At 42.8% G+C, this 19,762-nt stretch overlaps 1 protein-coding gene across 2 annotated transcripts in view; it reads left to right on the forward strand.

Annotated features, from left to right (window-relative positions):
- Window positions 1-18,988, forward strand: part of ADNP2 (ADNP homeobox 2) — a 34,443-nt gene extending 15,455 nt beyond the window's left edge. For both annotated transcript variants that reach the window (XM_040264408.1, XM_040264409.1), the window contains 2 exons: window positions 9,127-9,216; window positions 14,321-18,988. In XM_040264408.1, coding sequence (XP_040120342.1) covers window positions 9,127-9,216; window positions 14,321-17,554 — 3,324 coding nt within the window. In that variant the 3' untranslated portion in view covers window positions 17,555-18,988. The remainder of the gene's footprint in view (window positions 1-9,126; window positions 9,217-14,320) is intronic.
- Window positions 18,989-19,762: the final 774 nt, after the last annotated feature.

The following is a 19,762-nucleotide window of genomic DNA, read 5'->3' on the forward strand; positions in this document are numbered from 1 at the left end:
TGTGAATAATGCTGTAGTGAACTTTGGCTCACATGTGTCTGTTTGAGGCCCTATTTTCATTTTTTTGCTGGATCGTGTAATAATTGTTTAGCTTTTATGAGGACCCACCTAACTTTCCAAAGTGGCTGTACCCTTTTCAGTTCCCACCAGCCATGCATGAGGGTTCCAGTTTAGCCACAGCCTTGCTGTCTGTTCTCTCTCGTGTCCTCTTTCTCCCCCTCCCTCACTCGCCACTGTGGGCACTAATGACGTTGAGCATTTTTTTGTGTCCTTATTGGCCACTTGTATATCTTTGGAGATTTGCTTTCAAGTCTTGTTCATTTTAAAATCAGATTGTTTGTCCTTTTGTTGTTGAGGTGTAGTTTTTTATATATTCCAGATATTAACCCCTTATTAGGTATGATTTGTAGATGTTTTCTCCCATTCTCTTTTTACTTTCTTGATAATATCTTTTGATGCACAAAAGTTTTATGTTTTGATGGAGTCCTGTTTGTGTGTTTGCAGTGCTTTCTGTGTTGTATCTGAGAAGCCATTGCCAGATTCAAGTTAAGATTTTCTGTGTTTTCTTCTAAGAGTATGATGGTTGTAGTTCTTTTTGTTTAGGTTGTTGATCTGTATTAATGTTGTATGTGGTGTGATGCAAGGGTCCACCTTCGTTCTTTTGCACGTGGAAATCCAGTTGTTCCGGAGCCATTGATTTCACTAATTTTCCCCCATTGAGTGGAATTGGTAGCTTTGTAGAAAATGATTTGGCCATAGGTACATGGATTTATTTCTGAACTCTCAGTTCTCTTTCATTAATCTGTATGTTTGTCCTTACACTAGTATTACAGGGTTTTGATTACCATAGTTTTGTGTTAAGTTTTGAAGTTGGAAAGAGTGAGTTGTTCAACTTCTTTGTTTTTTCTTTCCCCCAATATTGTTTAAGCTGTTAGGGGCCCCTTTCACTTCCATAGGAACTTAAGGATTGGAGTTTCTATTTCTGCCAGACTATCGGAATTTTGATTGGGATTATATTGTAGATCACGCTGGATAGTATTGACATCTTGGCGGTATTCCTACCCATGAATAAAGGATGTGTTTCTATTTATTTAGGTCTTTAATGTCTTTCAATAATGTTTTGTAGTTTTCAGTCTACAAGACTTTCACCTCTTTGGTTATATTTATACCTAGGCATTTTATTATTTTAGATGGTATTGTAAATGAAATTGCTATCTTAATTCCCTTTTCAGATTTTTCATTACAGGTGTATAGAAAAACAACTAACTTATGTATGTTCATTTTGTACCTGGCATTTTTACAGAGTTTATTATTACCTCTGGTAGCTTATTTTGGATTCTTTTTTTTGGCAGTGCTGGCTCTTCACTGTTGCACACAGATTTCTCTAGTTTCAGAGAGCGGGGACTACTTTCTCGTTGTGGTGCGCAGGCTTCTCATTGTGGTGCCTTACCTTGTTGCTGAGCACGGGCTCCAGGGCGCTGGGGCTGCAGTAGCTGCAGCGCATGGCTCAGGATCTGCGGCTCCCGGGCTCTGGAGCACAGGCTCGGCAGTTGTGGCACACGGGCTTACTTGCTGCTCGGCATGTGGGATCTTCCTGGATCAGGGTTTGAACTCATGTCTCTTACATTGGCAGGAAGATTCTTTACTACTCAGCCACAAGGGAAACCCCACTTTGGATTCTTAATAGGATCGTATCACCTGTGAATAGAAAGTAATACTTCTTCCCTTTCATTGTGGATACCTTTTATTTGTTTTTCTTGTCTAAGAGCTCTGGCTAGGGCTCCAGGACAGTTCTGAGTAGCAGTGGTGAAAGCAGGCGTCCTTGTCTTGTTCGCAGTGTTGAGGGAATGCTTTCGGTCTCTCACTGTCGAGTATCATGGTGTCCATCGGTGCCTTTTGTCATGTTGAGAAAGTTCTGTTCTGCTTTTCTGAGTGTTTTCTTAATCATGAAAGGGTGTTGGATTTTGTCAGATGCTTTCTCTGCCGCTTGAGGTAGTTGTGTGGGTTTTTCTCCGCTTTGTTCTGTTATGTTTGGTATATTACACTGATGGATTTTCTTATGCTGCCTCTGCTGGCATTCCTGATATGAATCCCACTTGGTCATAGGGTATAATCTGTAATCACTGTAGGGTTTTGTTCATTAGTATCCGTTAAGGAGTTTTCATTTTTATTCATAAAGGATATTTGTAATTTTCTTTTCTTGTGATGTCTCTGTTTAGCTCTGTTATTAGGATAATGCTGGCCATGTAAAATGAATTAGGAAGTATTACCTCCTCTTCTGTTGTGGGGAGAAGAGTTTGAGTTTGAGAAGAACTCAAAGAATTCTTCTTTAAATATTTGGTAGAATTAATCAATGAAGCCATCTGGCCCTGGACTTTTCTTTGTTTTGATATTTTTGATTATGCCTTTTGATTCAATCTTTACTTGTTATAGGTCTGTTGAAATTTTCTATTTCTTGAATAAGTTTGGATAATTAGTGTGTTTTTGGGGGTTTGTCTATTTCATTTAGTTTATTTTGTTTGTATACAGTTGTTGCTAGTATTTTCATCTAATCCTTTTATTTCTGTAAGGTCAGTTGTAAAACATCCACTTTCATTTCTGGTTTTACTTACTTTTATCTTCTCTCTTTTTTCTGTCAGTCTAGCTAAACATTTGTAAATTTTGTTGGTCTTTCCAAGGAAACAACTTTAGGTTTCTTTGATTATCTCTTTTCGTATCTTTGTTCAGTTCTCAGGTTGTTTTAATTTTGGTGTGCAGCCAGCAAACTGTTCGGTTGTGAACACCAGGACGCTGAGACTCATATCATGTAAGCTTCCCCAGAATTACATTTTAATGCTGTAAAATAGTCACATCAATTGTCTTCATTATTTTACTCACATTTCCTCATGTAAAACCTTAAAAAAACTTTTCAGAACTTGTGCTTGGAGAGTATGTGGCATATCTTGAATGTGCTGGACCCATAACAGAGATCAGTCCCAGTCATACTGGTGCTTGGTCACCCTAGTTAGGCAGGGCCAGTCCTGAATCTCATTAAAATGCAGAGGAGATGTTCATTTTAAACACACACACACACACACACACACACACAGACAGACACACAGACACACACAGACAGACACACACACAGACACACACACACAGACACAGACACACACAGACACACACACACAGACACACACACACACAGACACACACACACAGACACAGACACACACAGACACACACACACAGACACACACACACACAGACACACACACACACACCCACCCCTAATTGGTGGGACCAAGAAAGTGGAAGAGACATTAGATGTTCTTTCCGTGTATAATGTGTGTGCTGCTTAGGGTAGAGATTGCTAATATATGATGTGAGCCCTTGAGGCGTCATGAAGTTATTTGGGAGTTATTACAGTTTTTCTGGTGGCTAAAAATTCATAGGTAAATGAAGCATTATCTGAGAGTTGAAAGTGAACTCTTCCATTAAATTACTGTTATATATCAAATATTCATGGATACTGAGGTGATTAATAGTATCCAAATTTATTTAAAAGTAGTAATGTTCTGGATTTCTCTGGTGGTCCAGTGGTTGAGAATCCACCTGCCAGTGCAGGGGTCATGGGTTCAGTTCCTGGTCCGGGAGGATTCCACACCTGTGCACCACAGCCATTGAGCCTGCGTTTTAGAGCTGGCACGCTGCGAGTGCTGAGTCCACGAGCTGCAGCCACGAAGCCCACGGGCCCTGGAGCCCATGCTCTGCATCCGGAGAAGCCAGCGCACCACAGCTGGAGAGTAGGCTCTGCTTGCCACAGCTAGAGAAAGCCTGCGCGCAGCCACGAAGACCAGGTGCAGCCAAAAATAAGTGAATTTAAAAAATTAAAAACTGTTACTGTTCTTAGCAGCTTTTGTCATCCTGTGTTTTCGCAATTAGGAACTATCAGAGATACAAATACTGCCACATGGGGGCCGGAACTCTTTAAAGAAGTGGTAGGAAAAGGGGATTTAGAAATAGAAGGTCCCTTGGTTAAAGTATCTGTCAGATTTATTGAGCGACATGAGCTAGAAGCAGTTAAGGTTGACCATCTGGTAGAAACTTGGATCCATGGTCATAGTTGGCTTTGTGACTTGCGGATTGTCACTTCGCAAGCCTTTCCTCTCAGTCTTCTGTTGCGCTGCCCTCCCTGGAGCTCTCCGTGGCCCCGCCCCTGCTTTTGGAAGCCCTGGGGCAGCCTGCCTTTGGCCTGGAAGTTTGGCTGCTCCTGCTCTTGCTGCACTGTACCACACTGTGTTGCTTTCTGCTGCTCTACGCAAAGCTGCCATTTCTGAGGCAGCTCCCACACTTAATTTCTGTGCATCAAGTATTAGATCAGGTCAGAACATTTAAACCAGTGTTTGCAAAGTTGATGTTGTTGCATCTGAATTAGGGAAGCTTCAAAAAAAGGTGCACTAAACCCACCCTGTGACCATCTTCCGAGATCATTATATGTATAAACAGATTTTTTAATCTTACACTATGTTCCTATATCTTAATCTACAAAAAATATTGAAATAGTTAATCTGTTTATTTCCTAATAGTTGCGTTTTATTGTTCTTTAGTCACAAATTGAATCTGACTCTTTTCTGACCCCATGGACTGTCGCCCACCAGGCTCCTTTGTCCATGGTATTTCCCAGGCAAGAACACTGGAGTGGGTTGCCATTTCCTCCTCCAGGGGATATTCCCGACCCAGGGACTGAACCTGTGTTTCTTGCTTGGCAGGTGGATTCTTTACCACTGAGCCACCAGGGAAGCCCATATTAGCTCTTTTTTTCCTGCATCTGACAGTGGAAAGCACTTCTTCCCTTAAACCCTTCTTATCTCCTGCGGTAGAACATTACTGCTTACTTCTTCCTTTTCCAGTATTTTCTTATGAAAAATTGAAGCCTACAGAAGTACTGAAAGGATTGTACCATGAAAACCCATGTACCTCCCACCTAAATTCTATAAAATTAACATGCATATGTATATACACCCATCCGTCAACCTTATTAAAAAAAAATTATGTTTGGCTGCACTGGGTCTTAATTGTAACATGTGAGATCTTTAGTTTCAGCATGTGGGATCTAGTTCCCTGACGAGGAATTGAACCCAGGCCCATGCACTGGGAGTGCAGAGTGTTAACCATTGGACCACCAGGGAGGTCCTTCTATCTTATACTTTGATGCATTTCTAAGTTTCAGGCATTGATAAATTTGCCCTTAAACTCTTTCAGCATAGGTGTGTCATAACACAAGTTTAGTAATTCTTTACAGCTTTTAGTGGGAGGGGAATTTATATGTTTGTGAGATGTACCGTAGCTGTCTCCAGTTGATGGGTTTGGAAATGCCCTGACTCATGCAGTACAAGCCCCTGTCAGGGCACAGGACCTGGTGTGGAAGTCAGACCCCACCCCACCCCACCAGTTACCATCATGCTGAAAATTTTCACTGTGGATGAGATTTGCCTGTCTGATGTGTTATATCAGTGAAATAATAGGTGCTCCTGGGGAAGATTCTTCTGTGTTGTTTCTCTGTAGCTGGTCGTTTTTGTTGCTGAGGAGGATCCCATTCTGTAAGTAGTTGTTGATTCTTCTAATGTGAACACCTAGGCTGTTTCTGGTTTGGGGTTATTATGAGTAAGGTTCTTAAAAATATTCTTACAGAGCTTCCCTGGTGGCTCAGATGGTAAACAGTCTGCCTGCAATGCAGGTGATGTGGTTTTGATCCTGGGTTGGGAAGATCCCCTGGAGAAGAGAATGGCTGCCCACCCCAGTATCGCCTGGAGAATACCATGGACAGAGGAGCCTGGTGGGGTCGCAAAGATCTGGACACAGCTAAGGAGCTAGCACTTTTTTTTTTTCAAATATTCTTATAAAAGTGTGTTTTGTGGACAGCTGTTTTGATATTTCTTGGATAAATACCTAGAGTTGGTATTATCCAAAGTAGTTGTGTGATTATTTCACATTCCTGTCAGCAGTGTGGGAGGGTTTCCCTTGCTCCACATCCTTACTAACTTTTGATAGTGTTGGTTTTCAAAAAATTTTTGAAATGAAACCTAAAATAGATGTAAGAATGTTCTTTATGTTACCGTGCAGCATAGTTGTTAGCTACATATTTTTGGGAGATCCCCTTTTCAGGTTGAGAAAGTTCCTTATTCTTACTTTGCTTAGAGCAGAAATTATTGACCGATGGTTGAATTTTGTCAGATGACTTTTCTATATTAATATAATTTTCTTTTTTTTAGTCTAGTGAATTACATAGTTTTTATTTTTTAAGAAAAAAAAATTGTTAAACCAACCTCTATCCCTGGGATAAATTCCACTTGGTCCTTTTTAGTATGTGAATTGATTTGCAAACATTTTGTTAAGGATTTTTCATCTATGTTCTTGAAGGGTACGGTCTATAGTTTTCATTTTCTGTTATATCTTTGTCAAGTCTTGGCCAGCCTTGTGAAATGAATTGGGCATTGTTTCTTCCTTTTTATTTTCTGGAAGAGTCTATGTAGAATTGATAATACCATGTTTAGTAGAATTCCCAGTGAAGCTGTCTGGAACTAGAGTTTCCTTTGTGGGAAGGGCTTTAGTTATGAAGTCAATTTCTACACTAGACATCAGGCTATCGGGTTATCTGATTTTCCTGAGTGAGCTTTTTCTTATGTTCTTTTAAGAGATTTGTCCTTGTCAGTTTTAATTTGTCGAATTTATTGGCATCATGGTGTTCATATTATTTTCTCATCTCTAGGAACCATAGTGGTATCTCTGTTTATTTTTTGGCCGCGCTGCGTTCTCGGTGCCTTGTGCAGGCTTCTCTGGTTGCGGCGAGTGCGGGCTTCTTCGCAGCAGGGTGTTGACTCCTCATCGCGGTGGCTGCCCATGCTGCAGAGCGCGGGCTCTAGGTGCAAGGGCTTCAGCGGTTGCAGGTTGTGGGCTTGGTTGCACCCCGGCATGTGGAATCTTCCTGGACCAGGGATTGGACTGGTGTCCCTTGCATTGGCAGGTGGATTCTTATCCACTTGCCACCGGAAAAAGTCCTCCCCTCTCTTTTTGACATTGGTGATTTATATCAGCTTTTTTTAGAGTAGTGGTCATGTGACATGGATTTCCTTCTTTTTATCTTTGACCTGTCTATGATGTTGTATTTGAAGTGAAATTTTGTAGACAGCATATAATTGTTGGTGTTGTTCAGTCTCTTAAGTTGTGTTCCACTCTTTGCGACCTCATGGACTGTAACATGCCAGGCTCCTCTGTCCTCCACTATATCCTGGAGTTTGCTCAAATTCTTGCTGGTGATGCTGTCTTAACCATCTCATCCTCTGCCACCCACTTCATCTTTTGCCTCAGTCTTTCCTAGCATCAGGGTCTTTTCCAATGCGTCTGCCCTTTGTATCACTTGGCCAGAGTATTGGAGCTTCAGCAACAGTCCTTCCATATTCAGGGTTGATTTCCTTTAGGAAATGGTTTCCTCTAGGACTGGTTTGATCTCCTTGCTGTCCAAGGGACTCTCGATCGTCTTCTCCAACACCACAATTTGAAAGCAGGTCTTTGGTGGTCAGCCTTCTTTATGGTCCAACTCTCACATCCATACATGACTGCTGGAAAAACCATAGCTTTCATGCAGTGGACCTTTGCTGGCAAGATGATGTCTGCTTTTTAATACGTTGTCTAGGTTTGTTGTAGATTTTCTTCCAAGGAGCAGGCATTTTTAATTTCATGGCTGTGGTCACCGTCTGCAGGGCTTTTGGAGCCAGAGAAAGTAAAATCTGTCACTGCTTCCACTTTTTCACCTTCTAGTTGCCATGAAGCAATGGGACTGGATGTCATGATCTTAGTTTTTTGAATGTTTAGTGTTAAGCCAGCTTTTTTACCCTCTTTTATCACCCTCATCAAAAGGCTCTTTAGTTCTTCACTTTCTGCCACTAGAGTGGTATCATCTACATATCTGAGGTTGATGAATCCCAGCAGTCTTGATTCCAGTTTGTGAATTCATCTAGCCTGACATTTTGGATGATGTACTCTGCAAAGAAGTTAAATAAGCAGGGCGACAGTATGCAGCCTTGTATTCCTTTCCTGATTTTGAACCAGTCAGTCAACATATAATTGGATTGTGGTTTTTAACTCAATCTGACATTCTATACTTCTTATTTGAGTGTTTAGACTAGGGGTAGGCAAACTGGGCCAAATCTGGCTTGCTGTCTATTTTGTAAATAAACTTCTTGAAATACAGCTTTGCTTGTCTGTGTTTACGTACTGTCTATGGCTGCTTTTGTGCACAGTGGTGAGCTTGAGTTGTTTCAGACAGACTGCATGCTGGCAAAGCCTTACATATTCACCGTCTGACTTCTTACCAACACTTGGCGTGCCCACGTCATCCCACCCCAGACACGCTTCTCCATGGGGCTCACACTGGGAAGACAGTGTTTGCTCATGTGGTTTTTCTCTTTCAGAAATTATTTGTGGGAAATCTCATCTGCTTATTTCTTATAAGACTGTATTTTTAAAACTACATATATATATATTTAGTATGTTTTTTAATTTATGGAAGTCTGAAGACATGGAAAGAATCCAGCACCCCAGCAAGTGTGGCCAGGAAGGAAATCAGCTCTGTAATAGGACAGTTTAATGAAGCGCAAACAAGAAAGTGTGGGAAAGGAAGAAAAAAATGTATTGAATTTAAGACACTGTGAAACTCAGAAGATACGTTTACTAAGTATAAACTCTGTAAGGACTTGACATAATTTGAAAGGCAGCTGCTGGAGTACAGAAGCTGTACTATTAACTTGGATTATTTCAGCATTTTCCCCAGGTCTCTAGCTTGATGGGAACTCTGTCAGAGTTTGCCATGGGATATATTTTCATTTCAGTTTTCCCACGTAGATTTCCCTTTCTTTCTCTCCCTCCCTCCCTTTCTCCGCACTGTGCAGCATAGGGGATCTCATTTCCCTGACAGGGATTGAACCTGTGCTCCCTGCATTGGGAGTGCTGGGACTTGTAACCACTGGTCCACCAAGGAAGTCCTTTGCATGTAGATTTCTTAAGTGCCAAAGAATCCCATTGGGTTCTTACTTCTTTATCTTCTGAAATTACGTAATAATCTCTCTTTTTCTCCCTTTCTAAAAGGACCTTAAAGGCTTTGACCCAGGAGAGAAGTACTTTTATAACACATCATGGGGAGATATTTCTCTGTGGGAACCTTCTGGAAAGAAAGTGGTATGTATTTTTATTTCCAGTTTTCATGTTTCCTCAGAACGTGGGGTAAGTGTTGGTTTAGTTTTGAGGAACATCGTGTGTTTCGGGGTTACAGATGAATAAAGGGAGGAGGAGGGTATAATGTAAACATGTAGGGAAGTAGAAAAAGTTAAATGTTTTATAATACAGGATTGTTGATGCTGTGAGTTCTCTGCATATAAAGTTGATGAAGTGATACAGTGATAAATTATTATATTATTATTATATGCCTCTGATATAAGAAGGGCTTCTGAGTTATGTAACTATTCTGAGTAAAAAGAAATGACTTCAAGTATGAGCATACATTGTGGTTTCAAAAATTAAAAATATGGAGTTTGAATCAGGGAACACAATTTATAATAAATTTGAAACCTCATAGTTAAGCAGATTCCAGCTAAACTGTGACATACTGCTGAATTCTCCATTGTAAAGTGAGAAAGTGTTTTCCTCTGGAAAACCTTCCTGCCACCCAGCCGCTGGGTTAGCACCTCCAGGCAGCTCGCACCAAGGGGACCAGCCTCCGCTCATTGCCTCCCCCGCCCATTTGTCCAAATAGCGTTGCCCTTGAGAATTCTGGCTTAAAAAAGCTTTCTGTAACTCGTCAGTCGTTTTTCTGTCAGAATTTTATTTGTAAACATTTCTGTTGTCACCTTGTCCTCTTGAGTCCTGCTTTCTGCCTGTTCGGTGTCTCTTTCCTTCCTTGACCTGACATTCCCCTCTCTACCAACAGACACAAGATTCCTTGAAATTGCTCTGATTTGGCTATTCTGCTCAGAACAGCTCATGGCTTTTCAAATATGCCTTGTTTTGAATACCGTGGCTTCGTGAATATTTTCTTATGCCTCTCTGATTTTTCTCATCTGAATTCCTAAAAGATTATATGTAACATGCAATATAATGTATAATTATATGCTCTTCATCAAGAAACATTTTTCAAATTCCTGCTACAACTTTCTGAGTGCTTGATGCAAAGAGGTGAAAGTTAGGGTTCTTTTCCTTAGGGAGTTTATGTTTTTGTTTGTGTGAATGGGCACAAAAAGTTTAGCAATATGAAATAGTGGAGATTGAATATGTTAAATAGGTACCATTTTCAGAAAAAATAAACCACTGTTACCTGGCGTGGTAGAGGCTGTGTTACCTGCTAGTTTTAGTACCTTGCTTTGCATTTGTAGATAGCCTTCTTTAATTTGTGTCTGGGAAATAGGATTTTTGAACAAAGACAGTTTTTCGGCCACTGTAGCAGGAATGTGCTACTTGGCTGGATTATGTGGCTCATGCTGCAGAGAAATGAGATGTGCTGGATATCTGGGATTGGGATGGAGATGCTCGTGTTATGTTGGAAATGAAGCCCAGCTGTTACAGGACCTGAAGACGTGGCCTTAGGCAGATGGGGACACAGGGATGATCTCGGAGACAAGGCATCCTGCAGTGCCCAGGATGCCTGACTCCACTTCTTTCTGCTTCTCTCCTTGGTTATTTTTCTGTTACAGTGAACCAAGGTCTCACACTCCAGTTACTTCTGATTGATCACTTTCCTAGAACTTTGACATACAGGTTTTTCTTTAAACATTTGCTTTCACTTCTCTTGGGTAATTGCCAGGTGTGAGCTTGCTGGGTTGTACACTATATGGTCCGTCTCTGGAACAAACTGCCGGACTGTTTCCAAAGAGCCTGTACCATGTTGCTTTCCCACCGGTGGTGGGCATCCCGGCTGCTCTGCATCCTCACTGGACTCTGTCAAGGTTTTTGTGCTTTTGGATTTAACTGCTTATTTTCCATTTTAATAGGCATGTAGTGGTGTCTTCTCTGGTTTTAATATGCATCTCCCTGGTGACTAACACTGTTGAGCGTCTTTATGTGTGTTTCTTTGGCATCTGGATACCCTCTTTAGTTTAAAGTATTCGACTCTTTATGTTTTGCCAGTTTTCTAAAAATTGGGTCATATGTTTCCTTACTGAGACTTGAACATGTCCACAGTGTGTTTTATGGACATAAGTCCTTTATTAGATATGTGGTTTGTAAATATTGTTTTCTAGCCTGTGGTTTGTTTTTTTATCTTTTAAAGTATTTTTCAAAGAGAAGATTTCTTACTTTGATAAAATCCTGTTTATAATTTTTTTTTGCTGTTGTTCATTCACTCAGTCATGTCTGACTCTTCACATCCCCACGGACTGCAGCACACCAGGCTTCCCTCTCCTTCCACCATCTCTCAAAATTTGCTCAAACTCATGTCCATTGAGTTGACGATGCCATCCAACAATCTCATCCTCTGTCATCCCCTTCTCCTCCTGACCTCAATCTTTCCCAGCATTGGAGTCTTTTCCAGTGAGTCGGCTCTTCGCATCAGGTGGCCAAAGTTTTGGAGCTTCAGCTGCAGTATCAATCCTTCTAATGAATATTCAGGGTTGATTTCCTTTAGGATTGACTGGTTTGATTTCCTTGCAGTCCAAGGACTCTGAACAGTCTTCTCCTGCATTACAGTTGAAAGCATCAATTCTTTCACGCTGAGCCCTCTTTATGGTCCAACTCACAGCCATACATGGCTACTGGAAAAACCATAACTGGACGGATCTTTGTTGGCAGTTATGTCTCTGCTCTTTAATGTGGTGTCTAGGTTTGTCGTAGATTTTCTTCCAAGGAGCAAGTGTTTTTTAATTTCATGGCTACAGTCAACATCAGCAGTGATTTTGGAGCCCAAGAAAATAAAAGTCTGTCACTGTTGCCTTTTTTCCCCCCATCTATTTGCCATGAAGCGATGGGACCAGATGCCATGATCTTCGTTTTTTGAATGTTAAGTTTTTAAGCCAGCTTTTACACTCCTCTTTGACCTTCATCAAGAGGCTGTTTAGTTCCTGTTTGCTTTCTGCCATTAGGGTGGTGTCACCTGAATATCTGAGGTTATTGATATTTCTCCTGGCAACCTTGATTCCAGCTTGTGCTTCCTCCAGCCTGGTATTTTGTATGATGTACTCTGCATCGAAGTTAAAGAAGGAGAGTGACAGTATACAGCCTTGATGTGCTCCTTTCCCAATTTTGAACCAGTCTGTTGTCTCATGTCCGGTTCTAACTATTGCTTTTTGATCAGCGTACAGATTTCCTCAGGAGGCATGTATTTTCTATTATGGATTGTATTTATGATGTCTTATTTAAGAAATCTTGCCTTGATTCAAAGATCTGTTCAGTACTAACAGATATTAACAAGTTGTTAGTTCTGTTGACTCTTTAACTGGTGTATCTGGTTTTTCAATACAGTATTTGTGGACTATAAGATGGCTCCATTTTAAATGAACCACAAATGAAACTAAAGTACAGCATTAAACTGTCAGTTGTAAGGTGTTTCCAGATTTCAGAGATATTAAAATAGAAAAAAGTGTGTCCGAATTGGAAATTTTTTAAAATGTGATGTGTGATTGGCTGTCCCCTAGGTTTTTTATAGATTCTCCTGGAAGTGCCAGAACCTGAGATTTCTTAATTGCTGAAAAGGCAGTAGTGACATGTTGTTGAATGTGTTTGGGTGCTTTCTCTGATCAGTGACCCAAGAGGAAGACTGCGTGACTAGCAGAGAGAGTGACAAAACCCACAGGAGGGGAATTTGTATGTGTGTGTGTGAGAGAGTGGTCTCCGGGCACATGTCTGGGAAGGACGGGGGTGGCCAGCGGCCACTGTGTCAGCGGGAAACAGCTGCAGAGTGGGAAGACCTCTGCCCCGGTGTCTAACCTGTCCATGCCCCGGCCTTCCTGCTTGTGAAGCTAGGCCCAGTGTTTTCTGGTGCTCCAGCTCTGGGATCTGGTGCCTGCCGTGCTGCTCTCACGTCACACCAGCAAGGCTTCCTGGATGTCAGAACACATTGTGCTTCTCAGTTGGCCAGCTGTTGTACAATTGTCTGTTCTTATGCCCCAGGCTTGCTGAATTCCCCATATTTGCCTTACATAGAGATACCACATTGTCAGAGTGGCAGTCTGTGGCTTGAACTTACCTCAGGCTTATTCACAGTGAGTGAGCCACAGCCCCTCTGTCTTCAGTGGTTGTCACTGTCCATTTGTCTCCTCAGTTCAGTTCAGTTCAGTCGCTCAGTCGTGTCCGACTCTTTGCAACCCCATGAATCGCAGCACGCCAGGCCTCCCTGTCCATCACCAACTCCCGGAGTCCACTCAGATTCACATTCAACGAGTCAGTGATGCCATCCAGCCATCTCATCCTCTGTCGTCCCCTTCTCCTCCTGCCTCCAATCCCTCCCAGCATCAGAGTCTTTTCCAATGAGTCAACTCTTCGCATGAGGTGGCCAAAGTACTGGAGTTTCAGCTTTAGCATCATTCCTTCCAAAGAAATCCCAGGGCTGATCTCCTTCAGAATGGACTGGTTGGATCTCCTTGCAGTCCAAGGGACTCTCAAGAGTCTTCTCCAACACCACAGTTCAAAAGCATCAATTCCTCGGTGCTCAGCTTTCTTCACAGTCCAACTCTCACATCCATACATGACCACTGGAAAAACTATAGCCTTGACTAGACGGACTTTAGTCGGCAAAGTAACGTCTCTGCTTTTGACTATGCTATCTAGGTTGGTCATAATTTTTCCTGGAATCTGGGAAATGAAAGACGGGTGATCAGTTTAACAATTATCAATTTTGGTTATGTTAGAACATTTCAGAAGTTTTAGAATTTGGAGTAAGCAACTTGGAACTAAGAAAAGTGGAATGAGGGAGAAAGTAATTTTTTCTTGCTGAGAATTGAGTTCAATTGATGCAGTTGATTTAGAGTACAGGGTTAAATAATGAGATTTGTGATTTTAATGGCTGGCTTTGGAAACGGGGTTCAGGTAGCTATGTTTTGGGGACCAAACGCAGTTTGTATGTATGGCCTAAATGCTGAGAATAGTTGTTACATTTTTTAAAGTGTTTTAGGAAAAAAAATGAAAAGGGTTTTGTGATGTGTGTTATCTGTAGGTGCCTGTCCTTAAAACACAGTCCTAGATCCAGCAAGTTAGAAGAAAAAAAATTGTTTACTTGTTAACTGTAGATTGTGTAGCATCTGATTTTTATTAAACTATGTAGTTTTATTAAACTATGCTTGACTTTTTTTTTTAACAGAGATATCGAACAAAACCATACTGTTGTAGCCTCTGTAAATACTCCACAAAAGTGCTTACTTCGTTCAAAAATCATTTACATCGTTACCATGAAGATGAAATTGACCAGGAGCTGGTGATCCCTTGCCCAAACTGCGTGTTTTCCTCTCAACCCAGAGTTGTGGGAAGGCACTTCAGAATGTTCCATGCACCTGCTCGGAAAGTCCAGAATTACACAGTGAATATTTCAGGTGAAACTAAATCATCTAGGAGTGATGTGATAAGTTTTACATGTTTAAAATGTAACTTTTCAAACACACTGTACTACAGCATGAAGAAGCATGTGCTGGTAGCACATTTTCACTACTTAATTAACTCCTACTTTGGCCTGAGAACTGAGGAGATGGGTGAGCATCCAGGAGCTGACGACACCCTCTGTGCAGAGAAGTTGCCCCCGTCTGACAGGTATTACTGTAAAAAGTGCAACGCCAATGCCAGCAGCCAGGACGCTTTAATGTATCATATTTTGACATCCGATATACACCGGGATTTGGAGAATAAGCTTAGGTCTGTGATCTCAGAACATATTAAGAAGACTGGCCTTTTGAAACAGATGCATATTGCTCCCAAACCAGCTGCACACGTGGCCGTACCACCGAATAGCAGCGCTCCGGGCATCCCAGCCTCATCTCCTGGCTTCCATCTTTCCTTGCCACAGAATGGCCAGAGCCAGACCATGGTGCAGCCGGTTCAGGGTGCAGCCCCTCCGGCTGCAGGGGCTGTGGGTAGTGTCACCCACTCTCCGCCAGCCGTAGCCCAGCCTCACGTGACTCTGGTCTCCAGTCCTCTGCCAGTGGGCCAGAGCAGCCTCACTCTGCCACCCTCGACGCCTCAGCCTGTCTTTCTCTCTCACGGAGTGCCACTTAATCAGGCAGCAAACCCTCCCATGTTGCCCTTGAGTCAGACGGTTGGACCTGTAAATAAGTCTGTTGGAACCAGTGTCCTCCCCATAAATCAGACCATCCGCCCGGGGGTTTTGCCGCTCAGCCAGCCTGTGGGGCCCATAAGCAGGCCAGTTGGACCTGGAGTTCTTTCGGTGAACAGACCCGTTGGGTCTGGGGTCCTCCCTGTCAACCCCTCTGTCACCCCTGGAGTGCTTCAGGCAGTCTCACCAGCGGTGATTTCTGTGAGTCGGACACTCCCGTCAGGGGTCCTTCCTGCAGGACAGGTGACCCCTGCTGGGGTCATCCCTTCAGGACAGACAGCGACTTCTGGGGTTCTCCCTGCTGGCCAGGTGGTTCAGTCAGGGGTGCTCCCCATCGGACAGACGGCCCCTTCGGGAGCACTGCCCACAGGGCTGACGGTCCCACTGCGGGTGCTCCCGCCTGGCCAGGTAGTCCCACCTGGGCTCCTTCCCCCTAACCAGACAGTCTCGTCAGCTGTTCTTCCTGTGAACCAGGGCATTAACTCTGGTGTTCTTCAGCTCAGTCAGCCGGTCATGTCAGGAGTTCTTCCTGTGGGCCAGTCAGTGAGGCCTGGGGTCCTGCAGCTTAATCAGTCTCTGAATACCAACATTCTGCCTGCAAATCAGACCATTAGACCTGGTGCTTCGCCAAACACCACTTTCCTGACGTCGGGCTCTATTCTTCGACAACTCATCCCCACAGGGAAACAAGTGAATGGCATACCCACATACACACTTGCCCCGGTATCTGTCACTCTGCCCGTGCCCCCTGGAAGTGTTGCTACTGTGGCCCCTCCCCAGATGCCTGTCCAGCTCCTGCAGTCAGGCACAGCCGCCCAGATGGCCAGTTCCATGGCCGGCATGCCCTCCCCTCCTGTGGTGGTAAATGCCACTCAGAGTATGTTTGTTCAGGCCTCTTCGTCTGTGGCAGAGGCGAATCAGGTGCTCAAACAGGCCAAGCAATGGAAAACCTGTCCCGTTTGCAACGAGCTCTTCCCTTCCAATGTGTACCAGGTCCATATGGAAGTGGCGCATAAGCACAGTGAATCCAAAGCTGCCGACAAACTGGAGCCAGAGAAACTGGCAGCATGTGCACCGTTTTTAAAGTGGATGAGAGAGAAGACAGTGCGGTGTCTGTCTTGTAAGTGCTTAGTTTCGGAGCAAGAGCTTATCCATCACTTACTGATGCACGGCCTGGGTTGCTTGTTTTGCCCGTGCACCTTCCATGATATTAGAGGCCTCTCAGAGCACAGTCGGACCATGCACCTGGGGAAGAAGAAGCTGCCCATGGATTACAGTAACAAAGGTTTTCAGCTGGATATCGACGCCAATGGCAACCTGCTGTTTCCCCACCTTGACTTTATTACCATATTGCCCAGGGAGGAGCTGGGCGAGCGGGAGGTCTACCTGGCCATCCTGGCGGGCATACACTCCAAGTCGCTGGTGCCTGTGTACATCAAGGTGAGGCCCCAGGCTGAAGGTGCATCTGGGAGGCCCGGCAAGCAGGTGTTGACCTGCCCCTTTTGCTTTGGCACCTTTGTGACAACGGAGGCATACGAGCTGCATCTGAAGGAGAGGCACCACATCACGCCCACAGTCCACACGATTCTGAAGTCTCCAGCTTTCAAGTGCATCCACTGCTGTGGGGTCTACACCGGCAACATGACGCTGGCAGCCATTGCCATCCACCTGCTGCGCTGCCGCAGCGCCCCCAAGGACAGCAGCCCCGACCTGCAGGGCCAGCCCGGCCTCCTGGAGAACAGCGAGCTGCTCTTAGTCAACGGCGAGGTGATCCATGACACCAGCTTCTCAGTGAAGAGAAAGCTGCCCGATGGCCACTCCGCGGCCGAAGACCAGAGGGATGGCGCGGAGCGGCCCCTCATCATAGACGCGGACGCAGACCCAGCCCCAGAAAAGGCACCGAGTGCTGCACCTGTTAAACGGCAGCGGAGTGAGGGCAGGACGGAGGGGCCGCCCATTAGTGACGACGCTCTTCAGATTTTAGCATTAAATCCTAAAAAGTACGAAGACCGTTCTTACGAAGACAAAAAGCAGTTTCTTAGGGATTATTTCCACAAGAGACCATATCCTAGTAAAAAGGAAATAGAATTGTTATCCTCACTTTTATGGGTGTGGAAAATTGATGTGGCTTCATTTTTTGGAAAAAGAAGGTATATTTGCATGAAAGCAATAAAAAATCACAAGCCTTCTGTACTTTTAGGCTTTGACATGTCTGAACTTAAAAATGTTAAACACAGATTGAACTTTGAGCATGAACCACAAAACTTGTAAAAAAAAAAAAAGTTAGGAAATCTAAAGTATTAGATAATTAGTAGTTTTTTCAATTGAGATTTTTAAAAATGTTATTTTCTTCACTGTATGTTGAACTAATCAGTTTCAGTGGTCTTTATGCTGCTCTTTAGATTTCTTTCAGGTGCTCAGAAAGACTTCTGTATAAAGAAGTGAATAGTTATTTCAAATTTGTTTCCTGCAGTTTGATTTTGTAACAGTTATTTTTTGTTTTTTCCTCTGTCATGTAAATTAAATCTTTTGATAATTCATGCACGCCTTGTTTTCCCAGTAGTGTCAGTATCGTATGATAAAAACTGAAATCTATCTATGTTTATTTTTCATTTAAGGAAATTTCAGCTTGTTTCAAAACACTTGATTAACTGCAAATTAAAACTGCTCTCCCTCAGCTTCCTAAGTAGCAGCAGACGATACAGTAAATGTTTAGAGAAGTGAGTAGCAGCCTCCGTGACGTGTCTGGTTCCTTAAGGATGCACTGCATTAACTTATGCTGATTTCTTCTTGTAAGGTATTTGCTTATTAGATTATAATTTTGATTTACGTTTTTTCAGTTGTTTACGTCCTGTTGTTTTTGATTGTAACTCAGAAAACCAAATGTTTTCAGTTGTTAAAAGTATACTGAACCGGTATTTAAATCAAGTTATTTTACAAATAAAGTAATTCTGTAGGTACAAAATACTTCTCACTGTAGACTTTCCCCCTCTTTTTGATATGGTGATAAGTCTCCATTCAAAGACAAGACAATAAATCTTTAGTGCCTTTAGAACAAACACTGAAAACACACACACACACAAGCTCTCCTCCTAACCTAACTGTTCATAAACCAGTGAACGGGAAAGTCTGTGTTACTCAGGAATAAAATGTTGACCCCTGAGTGTGGCTACTAAGATTTAAACACAGGTTTTCAGGGAACAAGGTGAAATGTATGGACTGGAGCTAGTCTCCTAGTTGGTGTATTAAATCTGACAGTTTCCTGGAGGTAAATTTATTCATTCTGGGAAAATGGGCTTTCCCATAGCCTGGTGTCCAGGTTACTGGGATGGGCTATTGCTAAGGAATCAAGTGTGTTACTGTCCTTTGGCCAGCTAGGCCTCGTTTTTTCCACAAAATCTGAAATAAAGCATCAGAAGCAGTTATGGAGACCAGCCTGTTTGACCTTGAGCCGCAGTGCTGGTGATGCACGGCCTCTGTGCTGCGTGCTTGGAAGATGTGACAGTCTACCACGTGGATTTTTAAAGTATAATTCTTGCATGTCATTGCTGTAATGTACATTTTTGAGACAATTGTGAAACTGGCGTGTGTGTGATTGTTGGTGTGCTCTGTTGTAAATTCAAAGAGCTTGTTCAAGTTTTTTTTTTTTTTACTTATTGTTTTCAGAGTGTCTATTTTGAATTAAAACTTGTTATACCACTGCAAGTAGAACTGTTTAATTCTTTTAAATGTTAAAACATCGTGATGATTCAGAAACAATTTAAACATGGAAGTAGATACCATATTTGTTGTTGTGAAAATAAGCACACCTCCAAAAGGCTGACTAATTACAGGGTCACGAAATAGCTGTGGCTGGAGATCCTTGCTTTGTGTGACGGTGGCCGGGAGTTGCCGTTCTCCAGGCTGAGCCCTGTGCTGACTGGCGCAGCTTGCCATCTGTGTGGCTCGGCCTGCGCTCCTTCAGTTGTGAGACTTCGGGGCTCTGTGTGAGTTTGGGGCCTGGTCAGTCTGTTGGACTGATGGTCCTGTCCACTGCAGGATCAGAGCGGCATCGCCAGCCTCTTCCCTCCCTGCCATGGCCCCTGCACCCTCCCCAGGCTGTGTCCCTCCAGCAGAGAGGAACAGCCCTGAGCAGAACCACTGTGATGAAGGAATTTTGGTTGCTAGCTGTAGTCCAGCTTTTGATGTGGAGTCTTTTTATATGTTAGTTACTGGTTTTTAAACACTTTTTTAGGCTTACAGATCAAAATTTGATATAAACTGAGCTTCAAAAAGCATATGGGACTATGTCAATCTATGCCAAAACCAATACAGAATTGTAAAGTAAAAATTAAAAATAAATAAATAAATAAATTTAAAATAAAAAAAAAAATAAAATAAAATAAAGTATATATATGAACATTAAAAAAAAAAAAGCATATGGGAGTTCTTGTAAAAAGGCAGTAAATTTATTATTACTAGCTATGCTGTGCAGTATGT

The sequence above is a fragment of the Oryx dammah genome, unplaced genomic scaffold, assembly GCF_014754425.2.
Source record: "Oryx dammah isolate SB20612 unplaced genomic scaffold, SCBI_Odam_1.1 HiC_scaffold_22, whole genome shotgun sequence".
In the NCBI taxonomy this organism is placed as follows: Eukaryota; Metazoa; Chordata; class Mammalia; order Artiodactyla; family Bovidae; genus Oryx; species Oryx dammah.